The following is a 21812-nucleotide window of genomic DNA, read 5'->3' as shown; positions in this document are numbered from 1 at the left end:
AGCGGTTAATTTCATCCTAAACCTAATATTTTTTATCTGCAACATAACACTCTAATCAACATGTCTTGTTTGGCCAGATGTATTGATATGTACTGGTATACATAGTAGAGCAACAATTTAACAATGTCGTGTTATGTTTCTTAGTGCTTGGTATTTTCATTCTTAAAAAGGGAGGAAAGGTTGAACTAACACATTTTCATGTCAGGGTATTTGCTCAGTTAATTCTATGTAGGAGCAACACAAAACATGATATAAAAACTAAAACCAACCTCTTACGTTCTATTTATTTACAGCTACATATCTGTATGCCTATTTGATGTTTGTATGTTATTTTTCGATACTAAACAAGTAGCTAACTGTAAGTTTTCAGACTTATAGTTCTAAAATCCGGGGTTATTTTATTCCGTAGTGAACAAATCATAGAGTTTAACCTATTGTTCGCTATGCACTGAAAAATCAAGAACAACCCACTAACAGAAATTGCATAATAAATATTAACCATCGAATTAACTAGATTATTATAATCCTGATGTTTTAAAATAGAAGCATATGTACTTGAATAAAGCTTTGATATGTATAAGTACAGACTGGTTGTTTATTTGCACTAGTGTTATTAGAAATAGTGTTGTCTAGGCTTATCATCTGAAGTTCAAGTAATTATAGAGAAATATAATTTCATTAATTATAAGCACGAAGTAAGAAATACTAAATCATCATACACTGAAAAGGATTTTTGATCTTGCATCATAGAATACGAAACCTGTTTTAACACAAATTAACATAGTATTTAAAATTTTCATTGTAAGAGTACATATTTTATTCAGACTTTCTATCTCAGCCTTCTAGCTCTGACTAGTTTATCAATATTTGTATTTTCATCTATTGTGAGGAATTAACTCCGAATTTTAGAACTGTAAGTCCATAATTTACCGCTAGCCACTGGGGGCAACTTAGGAGGTTTAACAATTATTTCCTTAATTTTACTATCAAAAACAGGAGCTAGGAAATTTTGAACGTGTTTACTAAAAAAATACAACAATGCTTTAAAAATTAAATACTTATTGGTACGATTTGTCTAAAGAACGAAGCATCTAATAACAAATATACTGAATAACTTTTCTTATAGTTTTTTCTATTTCGGTGGTATTTTGGTTTATTTCTACTAGACCAAAAATAAAACAGGATCTCAAAGTACTGAACCAACTTAATTACTTCTACCGAGCTTGCACAAGGATTGTTTTATGTGCACCATTCTTAGATGTGTGAAATTAAGAGCTTTTCAATCAGGCATTTAGTCCAAAATCTGATCTACCTGTATAAAATATAAACAAATAAGGTAATCAATATTGATATACCTAGCAGGAATGCTGTATGATATCAAGAACTATAGTAGATGAAAGATATCAACTTCTACCATGAATTGTTCAAATTTGTAGCCACAACATAATATAGAGTATATTAGAGTGGCTGAACTACATATTTCATCTCTGACTTATCGCTATAATTATATAACTTGAAGAAACGTTTTAGTATCATTTGGTTATAAGTTTCATCTTTTTTTCTAGTATTATAATATTTTATTTTTTACAATAAGAGTTTGTTTTATTTTACGTTTTTCGATAAAATTTGTTTTGTTCCTATTAATGTAGCTACTTTACTAAGAAGGTAAACTTATTTTACAAATTGTTACGATGTGGTACTCATGGTAATTAGAAATTTATTTTTGTGAAGGGGAGTTATTGTTTTATTTAGTAATATATTATTATTTAAACTTTTGTACAAGTAGGTCTAACTACTTTTGAATTATAGTGATTAGTATGTCTTTTGTATGTTCAACAAATACAAATATTTCGTCTTTCTTAGTTAAATTGATATTGTTTATGTATTTGAATCCAGAAAACTATCACTTGAAAATACTAAGCAGTTTATAACATTATACAAAATATACATATGGCCATCAAATTAACTTGTATATTTTTCATTTTATTTTGGTGTGGACATAAACCTACCGATATCTTGTGAATAAAACGAACTGACAGAAGTTGATAAAGCTAGCTGAAACACACTCTCAAATTTTATATTTAATGGCTAATAATGAACACAACAAACTATGGCGGTTTTAACTAGACTCTAGCAATAAATTCTAGGTATTTTAAAAAAGAATTGTCTGTAACAATTATAAATGGGAATAATAATAAGTTTATGCAACGATCATAATAGTAGCTGGTACAAACATACTGTTAATTAACTTTAAAGTCGATATACAAATCATTAAATACACAGGCTCACTATAGTCTTATGGTCTTGAAATTTTTACATGTTAAACAGTAATTTCTTGCACTGAATCCGAAAATGATATCCATTTTCTCCATTACGCAGAGATGTTTTCACAAAACGTCATGTGTACTTTTATGTAAGTGAATCATATTCATTGAAATCAGGTCACATTTTGTTATGCTTATAATGTTGATAATCACTAGCTATAAACATGTCGAGACCAATCACAGCGTGAGAGTTTTATCGATTTTTCTAGAACCCAAACATAATAAATATACTACTAATAAATGATAATTGAGTTAAATGAAATAATAATTTGATCTAAGTATATTTTTTCTCTTAAGGATTTAAAAAAAAATTCCTAGGCGATAGAAGAAATGCATATGTATTTTCGTAATCTGCATAGTTAAGTTATGGAAAATCTTTTGCTAAAGGCAAAACAACATTTTATGAGCTTTGAATTCGCAGTCTTGTAATATCTATACCTCGGAAACATTCTTCGTTATTATGGCAATAGTACAACCTCTGGCTGTATGTCATAAGTCAAAGTAATGTCTAACCTTTGGCAGGGCCCGGCATGGAGGCGTGCGCTTCGTAATCTGAGGATCGCGGGTTCGCGCCCGAGTCGCGCCAAACATGCTCGCCCTCCCAGCCGTGGGGGCGTTATAATGTGACGGTCAATCCTACTATTCGTTGGTAAAAGAGTAGCCCAAGAGTTGGCGGTGGGTGGTGATGACTAGCTGCCTTCCCTCTAGTCTTACACTGCTAAATTAGGGACGGCTAGCACAGATAGCCCTCGAGTAGCTTTGTGCGAAATTCCAAACAAACCAAAACCTTTGGCAGTATGTGATAAGGTCAAAGTAATATCTAACCTCTGGCAATATGTGATAAGGTCAAAGTAATGTCTAACCTTTAGCGGTATACGATAAGGTCAAAGTAATGTCTAACTTCTGGCGATATGTCATAAGGTCAAAGTAATGTATTTTCTTGAATTTCACAGTTTCATTTACGGAGTAATTCCACTAAAAATAATCTTTCCTTCGTTGTTCCTTTTCTTAAACTCAAAGCTGCACAGTTGATTAAATCCGTTTTATCATTCGCAGGGATCAAATGTTGAGTTTATAAGTACTAAAGTTGAGCTACGAGAGATGGATAAAGTAAACTAAATATTAACGGTTACAACATCCGCACTGACGCGGCTGAAAATCTTCTAAAGTCTATGATTTCGTTGCCTGTCTGTAGAAAAATGCTCAGTTAGCCGAGTAAAAGCTTTTAGAATTAGTACTGTTACAAATGTTTTAGTTTTTGGCTTTCTTCAAAGATTTTATTCCTGCTTACAGTGTAAAAAAGAAAAGAAACCTGAACTGGATACTTTAAACAAGCTCTGATTTTGTTAGTCTGTGAATAAATGTACAATAAAGAAAATAATTTAACCCTAGTAATTAATTTGGTGGTAATCAGTATTTATTCAGTTGTAACGTTTTACATTTTATAGATATATACATACATACATATATATATATATATCTCTCTCTCACACACACACACACACATATATATATATATATATACACATATGTATACATACTTTATGTAAACAAACTGTAATAAACTTTTTCTAACAGATAATATAAGCTTTTAATGAATTAACAAAACATGTCTCTTGCTATTTTTTTTCTAAAGGAATATTATACAAAATGTATGCCAATGATGTCTGGCTACGAAGAATGGATTGTTTTACGTAATAATTGTGTTTCTTAAGCAACCATTCTAATAGTATAAATACTAATACAATAAGATAATAAAGTGGTAAGAAATAGGCGTCCACTCAACACGTGTTAAATTTTAACAAAGCAGAATAGAAATCTGAACTTTTAGTATCTTATAATCTCATGGAAAATAAACCTTACGGGTGAAGCAAATACAACTGACAATGGTTAGTCTGCTTTTCTTTTGCTCCTTATGCATTATGAATTTTTGGGAATAAATAGTACCAGGAAGTAGGTGTATTTTAGAGAAACAACAACAACAAAAACAGCCACAGGAAACGGGATTGATACATGGAACAAATAATAATTAGTTTAAAACTTCGGATTTTGTTTAATAGTCACTAGTGTATGTGACTGTGTGTGTGTGACAAATAGCATCAAACTCAAGGCTTAGTTAATTCTCAAAACAAGCTGTTAATTTAGTATGTTATACAAGGTAGTAAAATACTACAGTGTACAAAATTAGTACATACAGATGTTCTTTGTCATCTTACATTGTATCATCCTGTTGATAGCATCCAATACATGTACATTTCACCTGTTATTTTGCTCCCTGATGATACTACACATCACTATATCATCAACACTCTTGGATACTCGAGTAAATTAAATCGAATTATTTATGTTGTAATACTTAGGCTACGAAGAAGATCTTTACGTTTTCTAACTGTAATGTAAACTCAAGCACTCTGAAGAAAATCCTTACGTGATCTAGATGAAATAAAAACTCAAGCACTCTGAAGAAGATCCTCACGTGATCTAGATGAGATATAAATTCAGGCACTCTGAAAAAGATCCTTACGTTTTCCAACCGTGATATAAATTCAAGCACTCTGAAGAAGATCTTTAAGGTCTTCCAGATTGTACGTAAACTCAAGAACTCTGAAGAATATCCTTTCATTTTCTGTGGTGTAAAATCGAACTCGCTGGCGCATGACTATGTGTACGTTTATCAAAAGGTGCAATGAAACTTGCTTTGTTTTTCTTTGAAATTCTACAACACAAGTATCCAGAAAGATTACTTGATACGATATAGTTTACAATATTTTTGTAAAATACTTAAGTAACGTTTTCACTGATAACGTAGATGTTAAAGGATTGCTACTATAATGACTCATCACACTTAGTGCCATCCTAGATATGTTATATTCCTACATTTTCTTCAGATGCGTAATAGAACTAGCATACATAAAATTCAACAACTGAATTTTTAAATCAAGTTTTATGACTACAAAATCAACAGTGAATAAAAGTATGGTATTAAAGATATTCATATACACGTTACGATTTAAAGCTCTTAGTGGTTGCTAAAGCATTAATTAGTCTAATGTTACTATTAATGCTAGTCGTTTTCGAATGTAGTTTTCAAGCTTCTTTACATTAGAAGCAGAAAAAATGCGTTATATGTTACGATACAAATTATTATAAAGTTTAAAATGAACAAGTGTGCAGTCAAACTACCTTACTAAAATCTAATTAATTTTAAATTGAATCGTTTCGAACAGCCAAATGTTTCTTCAAACAGGTGGATAGATTATCAACTTTTGTTCCATATCTTAAATCACAGTAATCTTGACTAAGTTGTTATACAACAAAACAAGAATGAAATAATATAGAAAAGTAATGTGATTTTTTTCGTCAATAGAATACTTTATTTATTTTTTCATAATACTTAAAGCTTTTGCAAAGCAATGAACACGTATTTCACTCCAAGCTTAATTTTTTCATAAATGCAGAATAATTTCTAGCAAAATGAAATAGTTCTTCCTGGGTGTGTAGGTATATTGGTAGTTTAGTTCAACACAACCGTTGTCATTAATACAATGTTGTTGTTATAAACGTAACATAAGGGTACATTTTTTTCATATACGATAAATATATATATATATATCAAGCTATCGGTCGGTATTTTAAATACAAACAAAACAGAACATAACAAAAATATGTTTGTTCGTTTGTTTTACACTTTCGCGAAAAGCATCATTTCGGGCTATCTGAGCATAGCTGTTGTAATTTTTGAGCTGATTGACTAGAATAAATGCAGCTAGTAAACAGCACCAACCATTAACGCTTGGGCTTCTTTTATGTAACCAAAAGTTAAGATTTGACCCATCCATTTTATAGTGTACCTACGGCTCCAAAGTGCAGTGCACATTTTTGCGGCAAGAAGACGTGAATCATGAATCATCTTATTTACATTTCAAGTACATCACTAACAACAAAACAAACAACTTACAGTCTCTTACAACACATAGTAGATTTGCAATTTTTGTACAGTAAATCAAATGAAACACTTTTTTCATCCCAATAAATTTTACCTTTATCTAAAATAATTTTGCCTTCCTATTTCCTGGGCCATGCACGGCCAACTGGTTAGGGCACTGAGAGTGTGGGTTTTAATCTCTGTCTCACCAAATATACTTGCCCTTTCAGCCGTAGGGGCGTTATAATTGTGACGGTCAATCCCACAACTCGTTGGTAAAAGAGTATCTCAAGAGTTGGCGGTTGGTAGTGATGACTAGCTGTTTTCCCTCTGATGTTACACTGTTAAATTAGGGGCGGCTTGCGTAGATAGCCCTCGTTTACCTTTGCACGAAATTATTAAAACAAAAACAAATCTATTTTTTGTTCGACAAAACCGCTTAGAACTTAAAGAAGTGATAAAAGTTAGAGACAACTAATTTAAGTGTGCAAATAAGCATTGTTTCCGTGGAACAGTTTTCGAATATGATCATAAAAATATATCGTCTTAAAGTTGTCAACCGATGGCATTAAGTGTGATGAAGAAATTTACAAAGAAATTCTAACTAGACATGCAAAATATTCTATAATATTTTTAAAGAGTCAATATCTGATAATTTTTGCAGATCATATCATAACGTGACATATGTCGCTTATGTGTATAATATGATATAAAACTTGATAATCGTTTCTAGCAAGATGAGTTTCAAATGCATCAAAATGTACAATAACCACGTCAACACCCTTTATTATTCACTTGCTTCCTTTCCAGCAATACTCCTTGGAAAGAGAAGCTTTTTAAGAAAGACATTGGAGTTGTAAAAGGAGGATACTAGGTTAATACATGTCTAGAGTAGCATGAGATTTAAGAAGAAATTTGGGCTGTGAGGGGTACTTATGGGTGAATTGTAAAAATTATAAACTTATCGTTAATTTAAAATACGAATATTTGCTGTGCATAATATCACCTCTAAACTCAGCTACATCCGGTTCGGCAAAAGGCTGAGCTGTAGAGTTTGGCAGCCGATGCCTTCCACTACGTGGAGTATTCACTACATATAATGCATCCAAATTATGCTCTGTCGTCCATCGTGCAAACCAAGAAACATGCAGGTGCAACGAAGGCGTCTTCTGGCGTTAAATGTCTACACCAACCAAATTTTCTTGTTCCATTTCATTCACGCCACACAAAATTGAAATATTTGCTTAACACAAAAGTGTTACAGTCATCTAGTGAAGAAATGTGTTACTACATAATTGAATTGAATATGATAAGAGCAGTGAAGATATATATACATATATATACAGATATATATAATACCCATATATATATATATACATATACATACATATATCTAAACCGCCACTCTATTTTCAGAAATCAAATCATGACGTTCCCTCTTTATTACGTTGCCAATATTGTATATTGGTTTACCGTTTGGTTATCGATAAGTTTCTTCTATTCAACGAAGCCTAAATGTCCCTTCCTACCATAGGCAGAACAAACTTGTCTATGAATGTAATATATATAGCTGGTCTCGGCAAGAAACAAATAAAGACAGAAGAAGTGCTCAATCTTCACGCCTCGGCCGTGGTCAGGGCAGTGCTGGAGGAGGACGAAGGAGATGTTTTCATTGGAGGTGTAATCTTTGGAGTAGGAGTATCATGAAACTGTATTAAGTTGTCTAAAGTAACAGATTGAGAGCTGTTGTTGTTCGCTGTGGTGACGACGGTGTCCATTCCATTAACTCCATTTGTTTCTGGGTAACCTACTCAAAACAAAAATTTGAAATATGAGATAATAAACAAATAAACGACGCTACCCTTCGTCACCATTATTTTCAAAAGTCACGCCAAACGTGAAAAATGTAATGATAAGTCTAACTATTTAAAAAAACCGATTCATTTCAATATATATTTTTTTTTGCATATCATTCTTCAGTTGTTTATCGAGAGTACTATAAGTTTAATTTTAAGAAATATACAAAAATTATTAAAGTTAAGTTCGAGCCAATTTATTGAAATATGAAACGTCATAAATTGATTAGTTTATATATATATGTATACACTATTACAATGTAAAGAAACTTTTGAAACCACACGATAATTTATATACAATAAATTATAAAACGTACATGTTCAACAGAAAATAAATTGCTCAATTTATTTTTAAATCATCGGAAAAAGGAAGTTATGAAAATCATTAGCTTTTTAAATATATAATTATACCTTTTGAAATTACCGGTTAATTCATTTATGGAAGCATAAAAAAAGAAAACATTATTAAGACAAAATTCGATGCTTACCCAAGGTTCAGATAGATAGATATGTATACAGAAAGTCACGAGGGAACAAAGTCGGGTTTAAATGGACATGCACTCGAAAAATTTGATGAGGATTTGACAAGCAATGACATAATGTCAAGATCATAACAACTAATAAAAGTGGATTAAATACTTGGAGAACATTTAAGAAGTTAGTTCAGCGCTTGATTTAAAGTATTAAGAGTCCAAACACACGCATACACATAATATGGCCAAACTCGTAGCTTTATTTGAACATCTGCATTACTAGTTGTCATGATATTAATAATAACATGGTTTTACTTGTTAACAAAACACTCACTTAAAATAAATAAATATACATATATACTAGAGATAGCTGATATGGGTATTAAAAGCTTTTATTTATTACACGAAACAAGTAACAGCGTTTTCACCTCCTTAGACCATCATCAAGTTAAGGTGATGATGATGGTCCAAGGAGGTCGAAACGTTTTTTTGTTTGAAATAAATTTTTTAATACCCGTATCAGCCGTCTCTACTATATAAAAACAGTTTTACCTTTACTTTAGATAATATCTTATAAGTTAATTTATCTTCTTTTTTGAAACTTTTATAATTATATCATTATTTCTAACTTCGATATATGTTATTTAAAATTTCCTGCTGGCACCCAGCCATATAACAATTATTCCCTTTACCAAAGATTTTTATAATCTATTTACAATCTTATAAAAATTGTGAAGATTATTTTTAGATAACTTATCATATTTACTTAAACTGATTATTTAAATTCCATAACAGCACATGAATATAAAATTAATTACGATGTAAAACAGTCTGATTTCTGCCTTTTCACTTGCTGTCAAATGTTTGTTTTGAAGTTAAGCACAAAACACATCTGCCAATCACGAGTATCAAAACCCGGTTTCTAGCTCTGTAAGTCTGCAGAAATACCGCTCTGCTACTAGGGGGCAGATTCAAATGACTGATTATTGAAGACTCGCAGAATTACATTTGTTAACGTTATTGCATAATGTTATAAAATGGGTATATTAATTTCTATCTCCACTGGATTTATCAAAACGATAAAGGACTATCTTTGTAAGTGTTCGAAATTACAGTGCATTATACTTTTTCATCTACCTTCACCAATTTAAAATGCAAAATTAATCAGGACTAATATCTTTATTTGCAGATTCCTCTGTCAACAATGTATGCGAGTAGTTTAGTCTTTTAGCACCTAGTTAACGTTTTCAAAGTAACTGAGTATACGAGGATTAAATATTGAGGTCTGATAAAAAACATTGCAGATTTGAAATAGCCAAAAAGTAAATTACGTTATACTCTAACTTAACCAATACTATTTGTTTATCTCTTACAATTTCTTTCTGCTGAGAAAAACGACCAATATATGGTTTAGAACAGTCGAAAGATAAACTGAAATGTTCATAGCCTAATTAACCTTGACTACACCACTGATCAACATAAGTATTATATAGTGATGTATGTGTGTGGCCAACTAAATCCAGAATTACTTAAAATCAAATTTCAGTTGAAGGAGATATAACATTTATCAATTGGCTACTGCCATGCAGAACACGTTCTACTATAAGGTCACCCCTCCCGATACAGCGGTAAGTCTACGGATTTACAACGATAAAATTAGGAGTTCGATTCCTCTCGTTGGACACAGCAGATAGCCAACTGGTTGTTGTTCCTCGAAAAAACCGAGTACATGTAGAAGGTGATTAATTTTGATTAAATACACCGTTTATAAGAATTAATTAGAGTTGTAACAAGAAATAATATAAAGAAATTGACAAAAAATTACCATTTGTTTCAGTGGTTGAGTTCTGGTTAAAAGATACGAGGTTAGGATCGTTTCCAGGTTTTGCTAAAGCAGGATTCAAGTCTACAAGTTTTGTGAACGATTTATCAGCTGCTGAGCTAGGTCTCCTGGTTCGGGCCACACCAGCCTGCTCTGCTGCTACGCTCTGCCTTCGGACTTTGGATAAAGTGTCTTCTGATATGACACTTTGTGATCTGATTTTAGATATACTGTCGTCTGTCACGTTGCTCAATTTCTTATTTTTGGTAACTTCTTCCATTGGGTTGCTAGGTTTTCTATTATTGGGCAGGATTTCTTCTGTCGTTTTACTTGACTTTCTGGTCCTGGGAAGAGAATCTTCTTTGTTGTCAGAATGGTTCAACATCAACATAGGAATTGTTTCTTCTTTGTTTCCTGCCATTAAAAATAACCAAAAAATTGTTATGCTTCCGGATTTACAACTTGCACATGCCATGAATACACTATTTTCTGAAACTTGGAATAGACGGATTCTTTATTTTCGTATTTTCTTGTAACGGATGACAAATATTTTGTGCTTTTAATGAAGATGTTAAATAAGAATAGAACGTATGTTTAAGTAGACAGTATATTTCGTTTAAATGTACCATCCTGTAAACCTACACTCATAATAAAGTACGAAAAAGAAATTTTACTTTCTTAAAAACGTTAAACATTACCTTAAGTACAGCCTTTACCAAGGCAAGACGATTTGGCTACTTAGGTTTTATATGTACGCAAAATCACGTACTGGTTTTAATGAGTTATATACAAACCAATGTTAAATTTTTTGTTTGTTCTTAATGGGTAAGGTGCTCAACAGGCTATTTGTACCGTATTCTTGGATCAAACTCAACATTTCAGCGTTAATAACCCTGAGCTTAAAGTTAAACAATTAGGACGCACCAATATTTAATGCAATTTTCTCTTGAAATATCCGTGATTTCAAATGTTAATAGGCAAAGCCTGTTTTTAAATGCCAAATAATTAAAAACATTCATTTTACGTACTTGATAAATTTGAACACGAAAAATTACCTGACAAATAAAATACTACATGGTGTTCTTATATGCCTGATTTATTATATGCAGTGGATTAATAAGATACACTTTCTGTCATCTTCACAAAATAAGGTAGAGCGTTACTGAAATAAAAGTTTGGCTTTGAAGCATTAGCACAGAAACACTTTTCTACCAATATTTTTAAAACTGTACAAATGAAGAATTTAATCATTAGCTTTTAAACCCGTATTAAAACACCGAATTTTACAGAACTTAACTTTTGCCAAGAATTATGCTCATGACTTTAAAATATAAGATAAACAAGCAAAAACAAAAAGTTGGTTTTACAAGCGGGTAACGACAACAGACGTTTTGATCATAGTGATATGGAAATATGGCAAAGAAATACCTTTTACCGCATTACATACTTTTTGACGACTAGGCAAGGTTCTTATGACCTGTTTGCTTAGCTCATGTGGGCATCAGGTAACATAAAGGTTGAGAAATCAATTCCTCACACACACCCATATGACATAAAATCGTTTCAGTAAAGATTAAAGAAAAATATGCTTTGTGCATCACACATATTTGGGCCCCGAAACACCACGGACCTACCAGTTAATTGTAATAATTTAATAAGCATCCTTCTCAACACCACGGACCTATCAGCTAATTGTAATGGTTTAATAAGCATCCTTCCCAACACCAAGGGCCTATCAGTTAATTGTAATGGTTTAATAAGCATCCTTCCCAACACCTGATGATAAATATCAATCATTTACTTCTTTATCTTATCACTAATCATAACAAAGCGTCACACTAAAAATTAATAAATTCTAATGAATACACCAACCACAACCAACTACAAAGTCGTACGTAACAGAAAGAAAAACACCATTTTTAGTGTAATACCACTCTACTGACCTGACAATTCTTTGCTCACTGTATAATATTACTAAAGGGTCCCAAGTGGTACGTTTGCCGACTAACAACGGTAGAAACCGGGTTTTGATACTTGTGGTGGGGTAGCATAGACATCCCATTGTGAAGTTTTGTGCTTAATTACAAACAAACTTACCATAAAACTAAAATATTAAACTACCAGTCACTATTTATAGTAGAACACAATTTTTTATCTACTATCATTTAGTGACTATAATTTCATCTCAAATAACCACCTATCAAAAGTCATTGTACTGTCTTGCATCAAAGCATCAACAATCATAAATTTCTTCATGACCAAAATTCATAGAATTACCATTAACAAGCTACTATATGTACTTATATTAAAAAATTATGACCCACTAGTAAGTAAAGAGTTTACTTCAAAAGGCTTATTTTCAATACTTAAAAAATGCACATTTAGGATGTAATCTAGAAATACACCGACAACTGGCAATTGTGTAGCCTTACACAATATTATATTTGAGTATTTTCAAGTTTAATGCTTTAATGGGTAAAATAAAAGCATCTTGGGAGTACATATGTCTATCACTTAGAACTAACAACCATTAGCGATTACATATATCATCCCCTTACTCATTAACTCCAAGACCAAACTGTTACATTCCTATTTTACAAAATCAACAGAGGAGTTATAACCACACCATCTACAGAACCACCAACTATTAGAACACTGTTAAATTCCTCTTTTGCAGTGGAAAGTGTACTTATTATTAAAAACGAAGTATAAAAAGGGGCTATTTGGCTGTGTCCATTACGAGTGTCAAATTCCGGTTTTAGCCTTATGAGCCATCAAACCTGCCTCTGAGCTATTGGGGCCAGTGGTAAGTCTGAAGGTTTACAAGGCTAAAAACAGAGCCTCGATAACTGTGGTGGGCATAGCACAGATAGTTCATTGTGTATTTTTGTGTTTAACAACAAACAAGCAAACATTATAGAATTATAATCTTATATCCTATAGGACCATCATCAACAACAAAATGTTACATTCTTAGTCACGTAACACTATAGCCCTTCACACTACTGAACTACCAACTATCAGCAATATGTTACATACCTCTGTAGGAAATATAGTTCTACACACTACAGAACTACCAACTATCAGCAATATGTTACATACCTCTATAGGAAATATAGTTCTACACACTACAGAACTACCAACTATCAGCAACATGTTACATACCTCTATATCAGTGGTGCACAAACTTTGTGAGTCAAGGGCCACAAACAGACTTCTCGTAACCGTTGGGGACCACAAAAAAGTGAATATTAAAATCGTTCCACAGTTGTTTCACACAAGATGGACATCACATTTAAGAATACACAAATAACGATTACATCAAAGAGTTTGCACATTATTCTAAGAAATGTTATGATACGTCAACTGTAACAAAGTCAGTGCGATGGATGGTGCTGCATGTCATCTACGAGCTTAGAAATGACCAGCTTGATGTTTGACATTGAAAGATGCAAGACTGCTTCCAGATGATCATCAATCAGCTGATTGCGAGTGTTGTTTTTGTTTAGTTTCATATGCGAGAAAGCCTGTTCGCAGCACTACGTGCTGCCAAACATGCTGGTGTGGACAAGTGCGTTCTTTTTCAGATTAGCAAATGTATCAGCCAACGTTTTGTAGAAGTCAAGCAAACTGTTTTCTCGGTAAATAGCACGCAGTTCCTCAGATGCCTGGAGATCAGTAAGTTCGAGCTGATATTCTGCTGACAAGTCATCCACTGACACACTGAACGGATCAGCAAAAAGTTTTATCAACAATCTGCATTGGTCAAAGTCATGAAATCGTGAGTTGAAGGATTGAATCAAGCTTCCCAATCAATCTAGCTTCCCAACATCAACTTGAATGTCAATGTCCTGATTCTTCTGTAGCTGTGACTGAAAAGTTGGAAAGTGCACGAAGTTGCCTAATGTTGCTTGCTGCTGGAACAACTGCAACTTTGTCCTGAAAGCTGAGACGTGATTTGCAAGCTGACAGACAAGCTGATTTTTGCCTTGCAACTTCAAATTCAGATCATTTAAGTGTTGTGTCATGTTGACCAGAAAGATCAAATCAGCTTGTCATGCTGGATCAGTCATGGAAATCACTTCTGTGTCTTTGTTCTTGATTCTGAGGAATTCTACCACCTCATCAATCAACTCCTAGAATCTTCTAAGCATCTTCCCTCGACTCAGCTAACGTACTTCACAGTGATATACAAGGTCACCACAGTCTGAATCAATTTCTTCAAGAAGACTTCGAAACTGATGGTGATTGAGCCCTCGTGATTTGATGAAATTAATGGTTTTCGTCACTAATGCCATCAGTGCCTGAAAACCAAGTTCTTTACTGAACAGGTTCTGTTGGTGAATAATACAGTGCAACTTCACCAACTGTCTGTTCTGCTTTCCTCGATGCTTCATTAACAGTGCTACCAGCCCGTTACTTTCTCCGATCATGGCTGGTGCTCTATCAGTTGACACACTTACCAGTTTCATTAAATCAAATGAAACACTACTACACAGTCGTACTGTCTCCTCGAATAGAGCAGACCCAGTTGTCTGACCCTTCATGGTACCCATGCCGATTAGTTCCTCTGTGATATCAAACAATGACAACACACCACGAACAAAAACTAGTAGCTGTGCTGTTGATCTGATGTCAGTTGACTCGTCTGCTGCCAAAGAGAAGTAGACAAAGTTGGCTGCTTTATTTGTAAGCTGCCTTGTCACGCCTGCTGAGAGGTGTGAAATTCTTCGTTGAACTGTCATACGATTCAAAGCCACCGTCTGTAGCTTGCGAACTGCTTCCGGATACAACTTTTCCGATGCAATAATCATACATTGCTTGACAAAATCACCATCAGTGAACAGTCGGCGAGATTTTGCTATAATCAACGAAATATCTTAACTGACCTCACATGCTGCACCTAAATCTGCTGACTGCTTTGAGAAAACGTTCTGCTGGTGCTTCAGCGGCCGCCGTAGAGATTCAATTCGAGCTGTTCGTTCATCACCGACAACGTTGTGGAAATCTTTATGCATCGACTCATAATGACGCTTTATATTGGATACCTTCGCCACTGCTACTGTCGAATGACACAGCAGACAAATCACGTTCTTCTGTTGTTGAACAAAACAGTGTTGCGCAGTTCAACCATCATGAAACTGCCGGTTTTCGTCGTCAACTTTTCTTTCACGATTAGATGCCATTTTTGTTACAAAATAATATCAAAATAGGGCTCGTAAGTGAATTTCGAAGAACAATTGGAACGCGTGAGATTTCGTAGTTACGGAAATATTACGTCATTGTGCCAATGACTAAATTCCTATGCATTAACAAGATTTGCTTATTAAATTTTTTCTATTGCTCGACACAAATATGGAACCATCCAGTATCTAATCTAATGTATATTCTTCTATAGCGCTTAATCTTCGCGCAGGCGCGAACCTCTTCTCTATGTTTGACTTTCCCGTTGGACATCGCAGGCCACTCGGTGACTCGTCGCGAGCTGGACTTTGTGTACCACTGCTCTATAGGAACTATAGTCCTACACGCTACAGGACTACCAACTACAGTGGAGTGCCATTAAGCCGAGAACCATTAAACCGCAAAATCGCTTAAGCCGCTGTAGCAAGTCTTGTGAGCGATGTGAGCGAGGATTATCGCGGCTCATCGCTAATTTAAGAACGTGTAAAAACGCGGCTTACCAATTTAATCTTGGCTTTATAACTTCAAGGGGATATTTAAAAAGGATTTGCTTTAATTTGGGAAATAAATAAAATATGTGTGTGTGTGTGTGTTTTCGTATAGCAAAGCCACAAAGGGCTATCTGCTCAGCCCACCGAGGGAAATCGAACGCCTGATTTTAGTGTTGGAAATCCGAAGTAAAATATATTACAATAGAAATAGACCGTTAATCTATCTTATCCGCTCTCTATGTCAGCTTTATGGAGGCCGTCATTGTTACCGAATCACACCTCTTCATACATTAAAGTTAATCCGCGGTAAATTTGTGAAAAAAGTGATCAATAATTAAAGTATTATTTTAATTCGATAATCCGATATAATGATCACGCAATGGCCCGGATAAGGCTCCTCAGCGGAGCTGTTGGCGACTTCGGCTTTTCAGCCACAAAGGTTTAAGCCGCGGTTAAGCAGGTTGACCCCCAAATACCGCGGCTTAACGGCGCTCCACTGTATCAGCAATATGTTACATTACCTCTATTAGAACTATAATCCTACACACTACAGGACCATCAACAATTACAAAAACTGCTACATTCTTATTCTTGTACCACTGTAATTAGTCCTACATGCTACAAAACCACCAAAATTAGCAACCTGTTACAATTCTATTCTATAAGATCATTAGAAAATTTATAGACCTCAGTTCTACAGAACTAGCTGGAATTAGAAAGTATTGTTTTACTTGTTACTTAATCAACAGAACCACCGGCTATTAATCACTACTGAATCTCCTGAAAATCACCTTGCTGTCTGAAACCATATGCTTGTTTTTTTTTTTTTTTTTTATAGCAAAGCCACATTGGGCTATCTGCTGAGCCCACCGAGAGGAATCGAACCCCTGATTTTAGCGTTGTAAATCCGGAGACATATCGCTGTACTAGCGGGGGGCAAACCATATGTTATTTCAAAGCTATGTTTTAATTTCATAAATTTTCATATCTTACGAAGTTCTAAGTAGTAACAAGTGAAAAGTGGGATCCTTATTTTACTCGTAGACAACACAAGATTTTGCTACTAAAAATCGACACCAATTAACTTTAGGAGTATTTAAACTTTGCCACTTTTAACCAGAGGAGATAAGTTAATGTGGAGAAATAGATAAGTGACGTAGATCAGGGGCTCCCAAAATATGGGCCGTAGTAAATATAGAAATTTATTTAACAAGAGAAAATTGCATGTGAAATATTAAAACGCAAAGCTTAAACGTTAAACCAACAAATTAAAAATCACACTTTTTTAACTGTGTTATTTGTAATGAAAGTAAGTTACTATAGATTCATTGGGTGGTGGTCTCAGTCAGGATGCGGAATGTTTTGGAGGGTATTATGCTGAGAAAAATTGGAAACTCCTGATGTATATAATATTTAAAATGGTAAAACATAAACCAGGGAGGTGCTAGCACATCAGTGATGTGAATTTCATAATGAATAAAATAGGAGAGGCACCTGTAGTATCAAAAATCAGATAGTATCCACACACATACTAAGTATCGTGACAAAAATGTGTTTTGCAGAGGCTATGCGTGTACAAAATATTTCAAAAATAATAAAATTGCTTTAGAAACTGCTACCATCAATACTCCCTATGAATCTCAGATGACTTGTTTACAGCAACTTAGGCTTGACACTAGTGGAAGCTTTAAAGTTACAAGTTTTAGCTAAAGTGCATTTACCACTAAAGAGAAGATAAGCCCGGTTATAGCTTTGTTTACTCAAATAACAACGGTTGATAAACTTTTATCTCTGTTTATCTTAAAGCTATGAAAGTACACATTTTCAGGTTTTTAAAGAAGAAAAAATCGTAATCAGGTTATACGCAACACAAGGAAGTACCGAAATGTTTATGCCATTCAATAGATGGGGCTGCTTACACACTTTTGTTACTAAATCCTTTTTTTTTTTTTTTAATTCTGTGTGATAAATATGTTTTTTTTTTGTTTCTTTTCTAGCGGACTTTATTAAGCACCGAATACGACATTTTGAGCATTCATAACACTCTCGAACTATCTGTAACTCATATCTACATTCCAATAAATGATTAGGTATAAATAAATCAATTTTAAACTGGACTTATGTATTTTCCACTCAAGTTTATCGTTTTCATGCAGTAATTTTACTTTAAATAAAGCGCAAAATTTAAAAATATATTTACAAAATGTGTACAAAATATGTTTTTTAAATGTTTCGGAGTGACTAATTGGAACCACAAGTTTTAGATCATAGCAAAAAACATCTCTTTTGAAAGTTAAACTGCTTGCTGCCCATAAAAGCTAAATTATCTTTATGTTATCTCGGTTAGTTTACAATTATAAAACAATATATTTTCAGCTTCTTAAAGAAAAAATAACTACATCGTAATCAGGCTATACGTCACATATAGAAATAACGAAACGTTTATGTCATTCAATAGGTGGAGTTAGTGCAACCCACATTTAAAATAATCAGAACGATATTTCACGTCAGTGACCCTGTATAAAACATCGTAATTTGTTATGACCCCCGATAAATCAGCGGCAAGTTCATGGACTTACAATGCTAAAATATTGGGTTCAATTCCCTAAAGTTGAGAGACGCAGCCAGTCTATTGCGTTACATTGCGCTAATACATAACAACAGCTAATCGTTATTCAGATGTGGGCTTTTTAATTCCTCAAACTGAAAGTATTACTAAGCTCACCCTAGCACCATCATCGTGTGCCAGTTGTAATTGATAGTGTATAGGCGTAGATGTTTTCTAAGCGTAAACAACAAGTATTGTAGTCAAGAAACCTAAAATTTCAATCAAGTTACACCTCTAGGTCTTGTGGAATTGTGCGAAATATTTGTGAAATTTCTAATTAATTATTCTTTGTTCACAAGATTACTTCGTTTGAGTTTAAACTTTTTATTACATCAGTTTAAATAGCAGTTAGAAGATCGTAGCTGAGATAATCGTTTGCTGGGTGTAAAAATCAATGTTAAATACAAAGTAACAATGTTTTCTTACAACTAAGCAACACCGAACTATCTGTTATATCTACCTGTGGAAATCGAACCCATAGTTTTAGCGTTGTAAATTCGAAAACTTGTCGCTGTCCCCAAAGTAATAATATTGTTATGATTAACCACGTATACTGATGTCAGTACTGATATTTTTACAACTCCATATTGATAGTAAAAACCCTAGACTCTTAAAGATCACAGACGTCACAAACACTTAGACATTCAAACGTTTTCTTGAATCTGGTCAGAACATTTTCGTATGACGTAGTTACAACAACATCAATTTTGTAGAGTTAGTTTATAGCTAATACAAAAAGTTAAAACAAATTCTGCGATCGAAATAAGTTGAATTATTTTACCGAAACACATAATATGACTTTGTTTTACTTTCGTGACTCACTTAGGACGAACCTGTTTGTTCAAACATTGAAGTGGTTATAATGCACTTGTAACAAAATCAAAGTTTAATACCAGAAGCAAAAGGAGTTTCTTTCTGTACTCAATTTATTTCGTGGAAGAAGGTTGTTACTTTTTGTTCCAAGCAGTTGCGAATATATATATATTTCCTTTTTTTTTTATTTTACATTGCAGCAAAATTATACGACTATGCAGCTAGCAAAATACCTGTACATGTGAAACCGTTATGCCACTAGTCCCTACATTCACACAACAACAAGGCGAGACTAGGTTGCTATAGCAACCGGCTCAGACAGTGGTACCATCTACAGTACAGTAGTGTGCAGGTAAAGGTACAGCTTGGGCTGGCATTCAAAAGATCTTTCCTGTAAGGACAACAACACGAGTTTTCGTATTGACTAGCTTGCCTGTTGCCGACATAAAAAAACAAAACAAAAACAAAAACTATAGCTGGTGATGTATAACATTTTGCATCTTTTCCATAATTTTTATCAGCTGTTACGAAATCAGAACTGGAGTAAAATAAACATATTTTGGGATTGATTACGAAGATTTTGTTTTTATTTCCAAATAATTTATCATTGTCTCAAGACAACAAAGTGAAAGAAACAAGTAAAAAACAACAACAGGTCCAGCTTAACTATTTATTGTTTAACAAGGTTTGAAAACAACAATAACAATAAAAAAACAAATGGTTGTTGCATTACAGTTGAATTCTAAAACGAACAAGCGAAAGCAAAGTGTAATTGAGATAAGCATAATTCAAATATGAATATTATAATTTATCATTTTGGGTTTTAGAGATAGCTAATACTTTATTCATGACTCTGACGCAGTTTCTACCATTACACTAAGAAAGACACCTGCAATGCTGGGTTTAAAAAAAACAATTCAATAATTGGGCGTGGGCTTCTCTCTATTATTTTGAGCCATAGCGAAAGAACCGACCTGCACGTTCGATGCAAAGATTACCGTGCTAGGGCTGCATTAAACGTCACTTTCGTTTAGCGTCGGTCTCACATACTTTGCTTTTGACCGCCCTTATTCAATGAAACCCTTATTCATGATATTAATACGGTAAATGGTTTAATATAAATGGTTGCCCTCGAACCGTTCGTCCGAATGCTAATGCATTTAATTGAATTCGATCCTGGGAATTCTGGGAATTCACCTGAGTTCTTCTACTAAATTTAATTGAAACTTGTTCAGCCAATTTCTCACATCGGTTTGTTACAACAGATAGAACACAGACAAATCTGATTCATACACGTTTAGATTTAAGTGGTTGCCGTCGATGAATCAAGTAAGTGTTAAAGATTATGACAGTCTGTTCACTTGAAGTTGGAATCCAAAAATGCCAATTATTATGCGTTCTTTTGCCTAGTTTGGTGATGAAGACTTTTTAAACACAGAATACCTATATGACGACACATTTATCTTTAAACTATGTCACCTGGGTTCAGCAGAAATGGTGTACAGCTGAAGACTTGTTCGTTTTGAATTTCGCATAAAGCTACTCGAGGGCTATCTAGCCGTAATTTAGCAGTGTAAGACTAGAGGGAAAGCAGCTAGTCATCACCACCCACCGTCAACTCTTGGGCTAGTTTTTTACCAACGAATAGTAGGATTGACCGTCACGGGCGAAAGGGCGAGCATGTTTGGTGCGACCGGGTACTGAAGACTTAAATACACAGTAAAAGCTTTATCACACAAAGTTTTATGCAAACGGTCATGTTAAGAAAACTAATTGAACAGACCAAAATTATTAGAAGTAAAAGGAATCAAAACTGGTTATTATAAGCACGCAAAAAAGGGGATTCGCTGGAAATATTGTGCTTAAATATTTTTATGCGTGTTATAAATTTTTATATAGTACTGTACAAAAGTGTTAGAACAAGAGAATATTTTGTTATTTTTTCTAACACTTCGTGATGACGAGAAACCCACTTCAAGTAAAAATGTATCTCAGGACGGCTAGTATGGTGGAGACGTTGTTCTCTGCTTTATTTGTAAAAGTGGTAATACCCATACCAGCCATCCTGAGACACAGGGTTTATTTAACACTATATATTAAGTTTTGTTGTTATGCCATGGCTCAAAAAGCGTGCAGAATTGTTGGTAGAGCTGAGAGTCCATACAAAAGCTGTGATGCTGTTTAGACTCGCCTATGAATACTACAGATTTGAAATGTTACCCAAATACTGTCAATTACACCCTGGACCGTGAGTCGTAAAGATGTAAATTTGACAATAGGAAAAAAAGAGGCAGAACACCTAACTCAATGATACTG

The 21812-nt window shown here is 33.8% G+C and overlaps 1 protein-coding gene across 3 annotated transcripts in view; it reads right to left on the bottom strand.

The window, feature by feature from the left end:
- Positions 1–5670: 5670 nt before the first annotated feature.
- Positions 5671–21812, bottom strand: part of LOC143223152 (potassium voltage-gated channel protein Shaw-like) — a 156132-nt gene continuing 139990 nt past the window's right edge. For all 3 annotated transcript variants that reach the window (XM_076450708.1, XM_076450706.1, XM_076450709.1), the window contains 2 exons: positions 10404–10814; positions 5671–8056 (listed from right to left, as the gene is read on the bottom strand). In XM_076450708.1, the coding sequence (XP_076306823.1) occupies positions 7866–8056; positions 10404–10814 (602 nt within the window). In that variant the 3' untranslated portion in view covers positions 5671–7865. The remainder of the gene's footprint in view (positions 8057–10403; positions 10815–21812) is intronic.

Source organism: Tachypleus tridentatus, chromosome 8 (genome assembly GCF_004210375.1).
Source record: "Tachypleus tridentatus isolate NWPU-2018 chromosome 8, ASM421037v1, whole genome shotgun sequence".
Lineage (NCBI taxonomy): Eukaryota > Metazoa > Arthropoda > Merostomata > Xiphosura > Limulidae > Tachypleus > Tachypleus tridentatus.
This window is presented reverse-complemented; position numbering and strand designations above follow the sequence as displayed.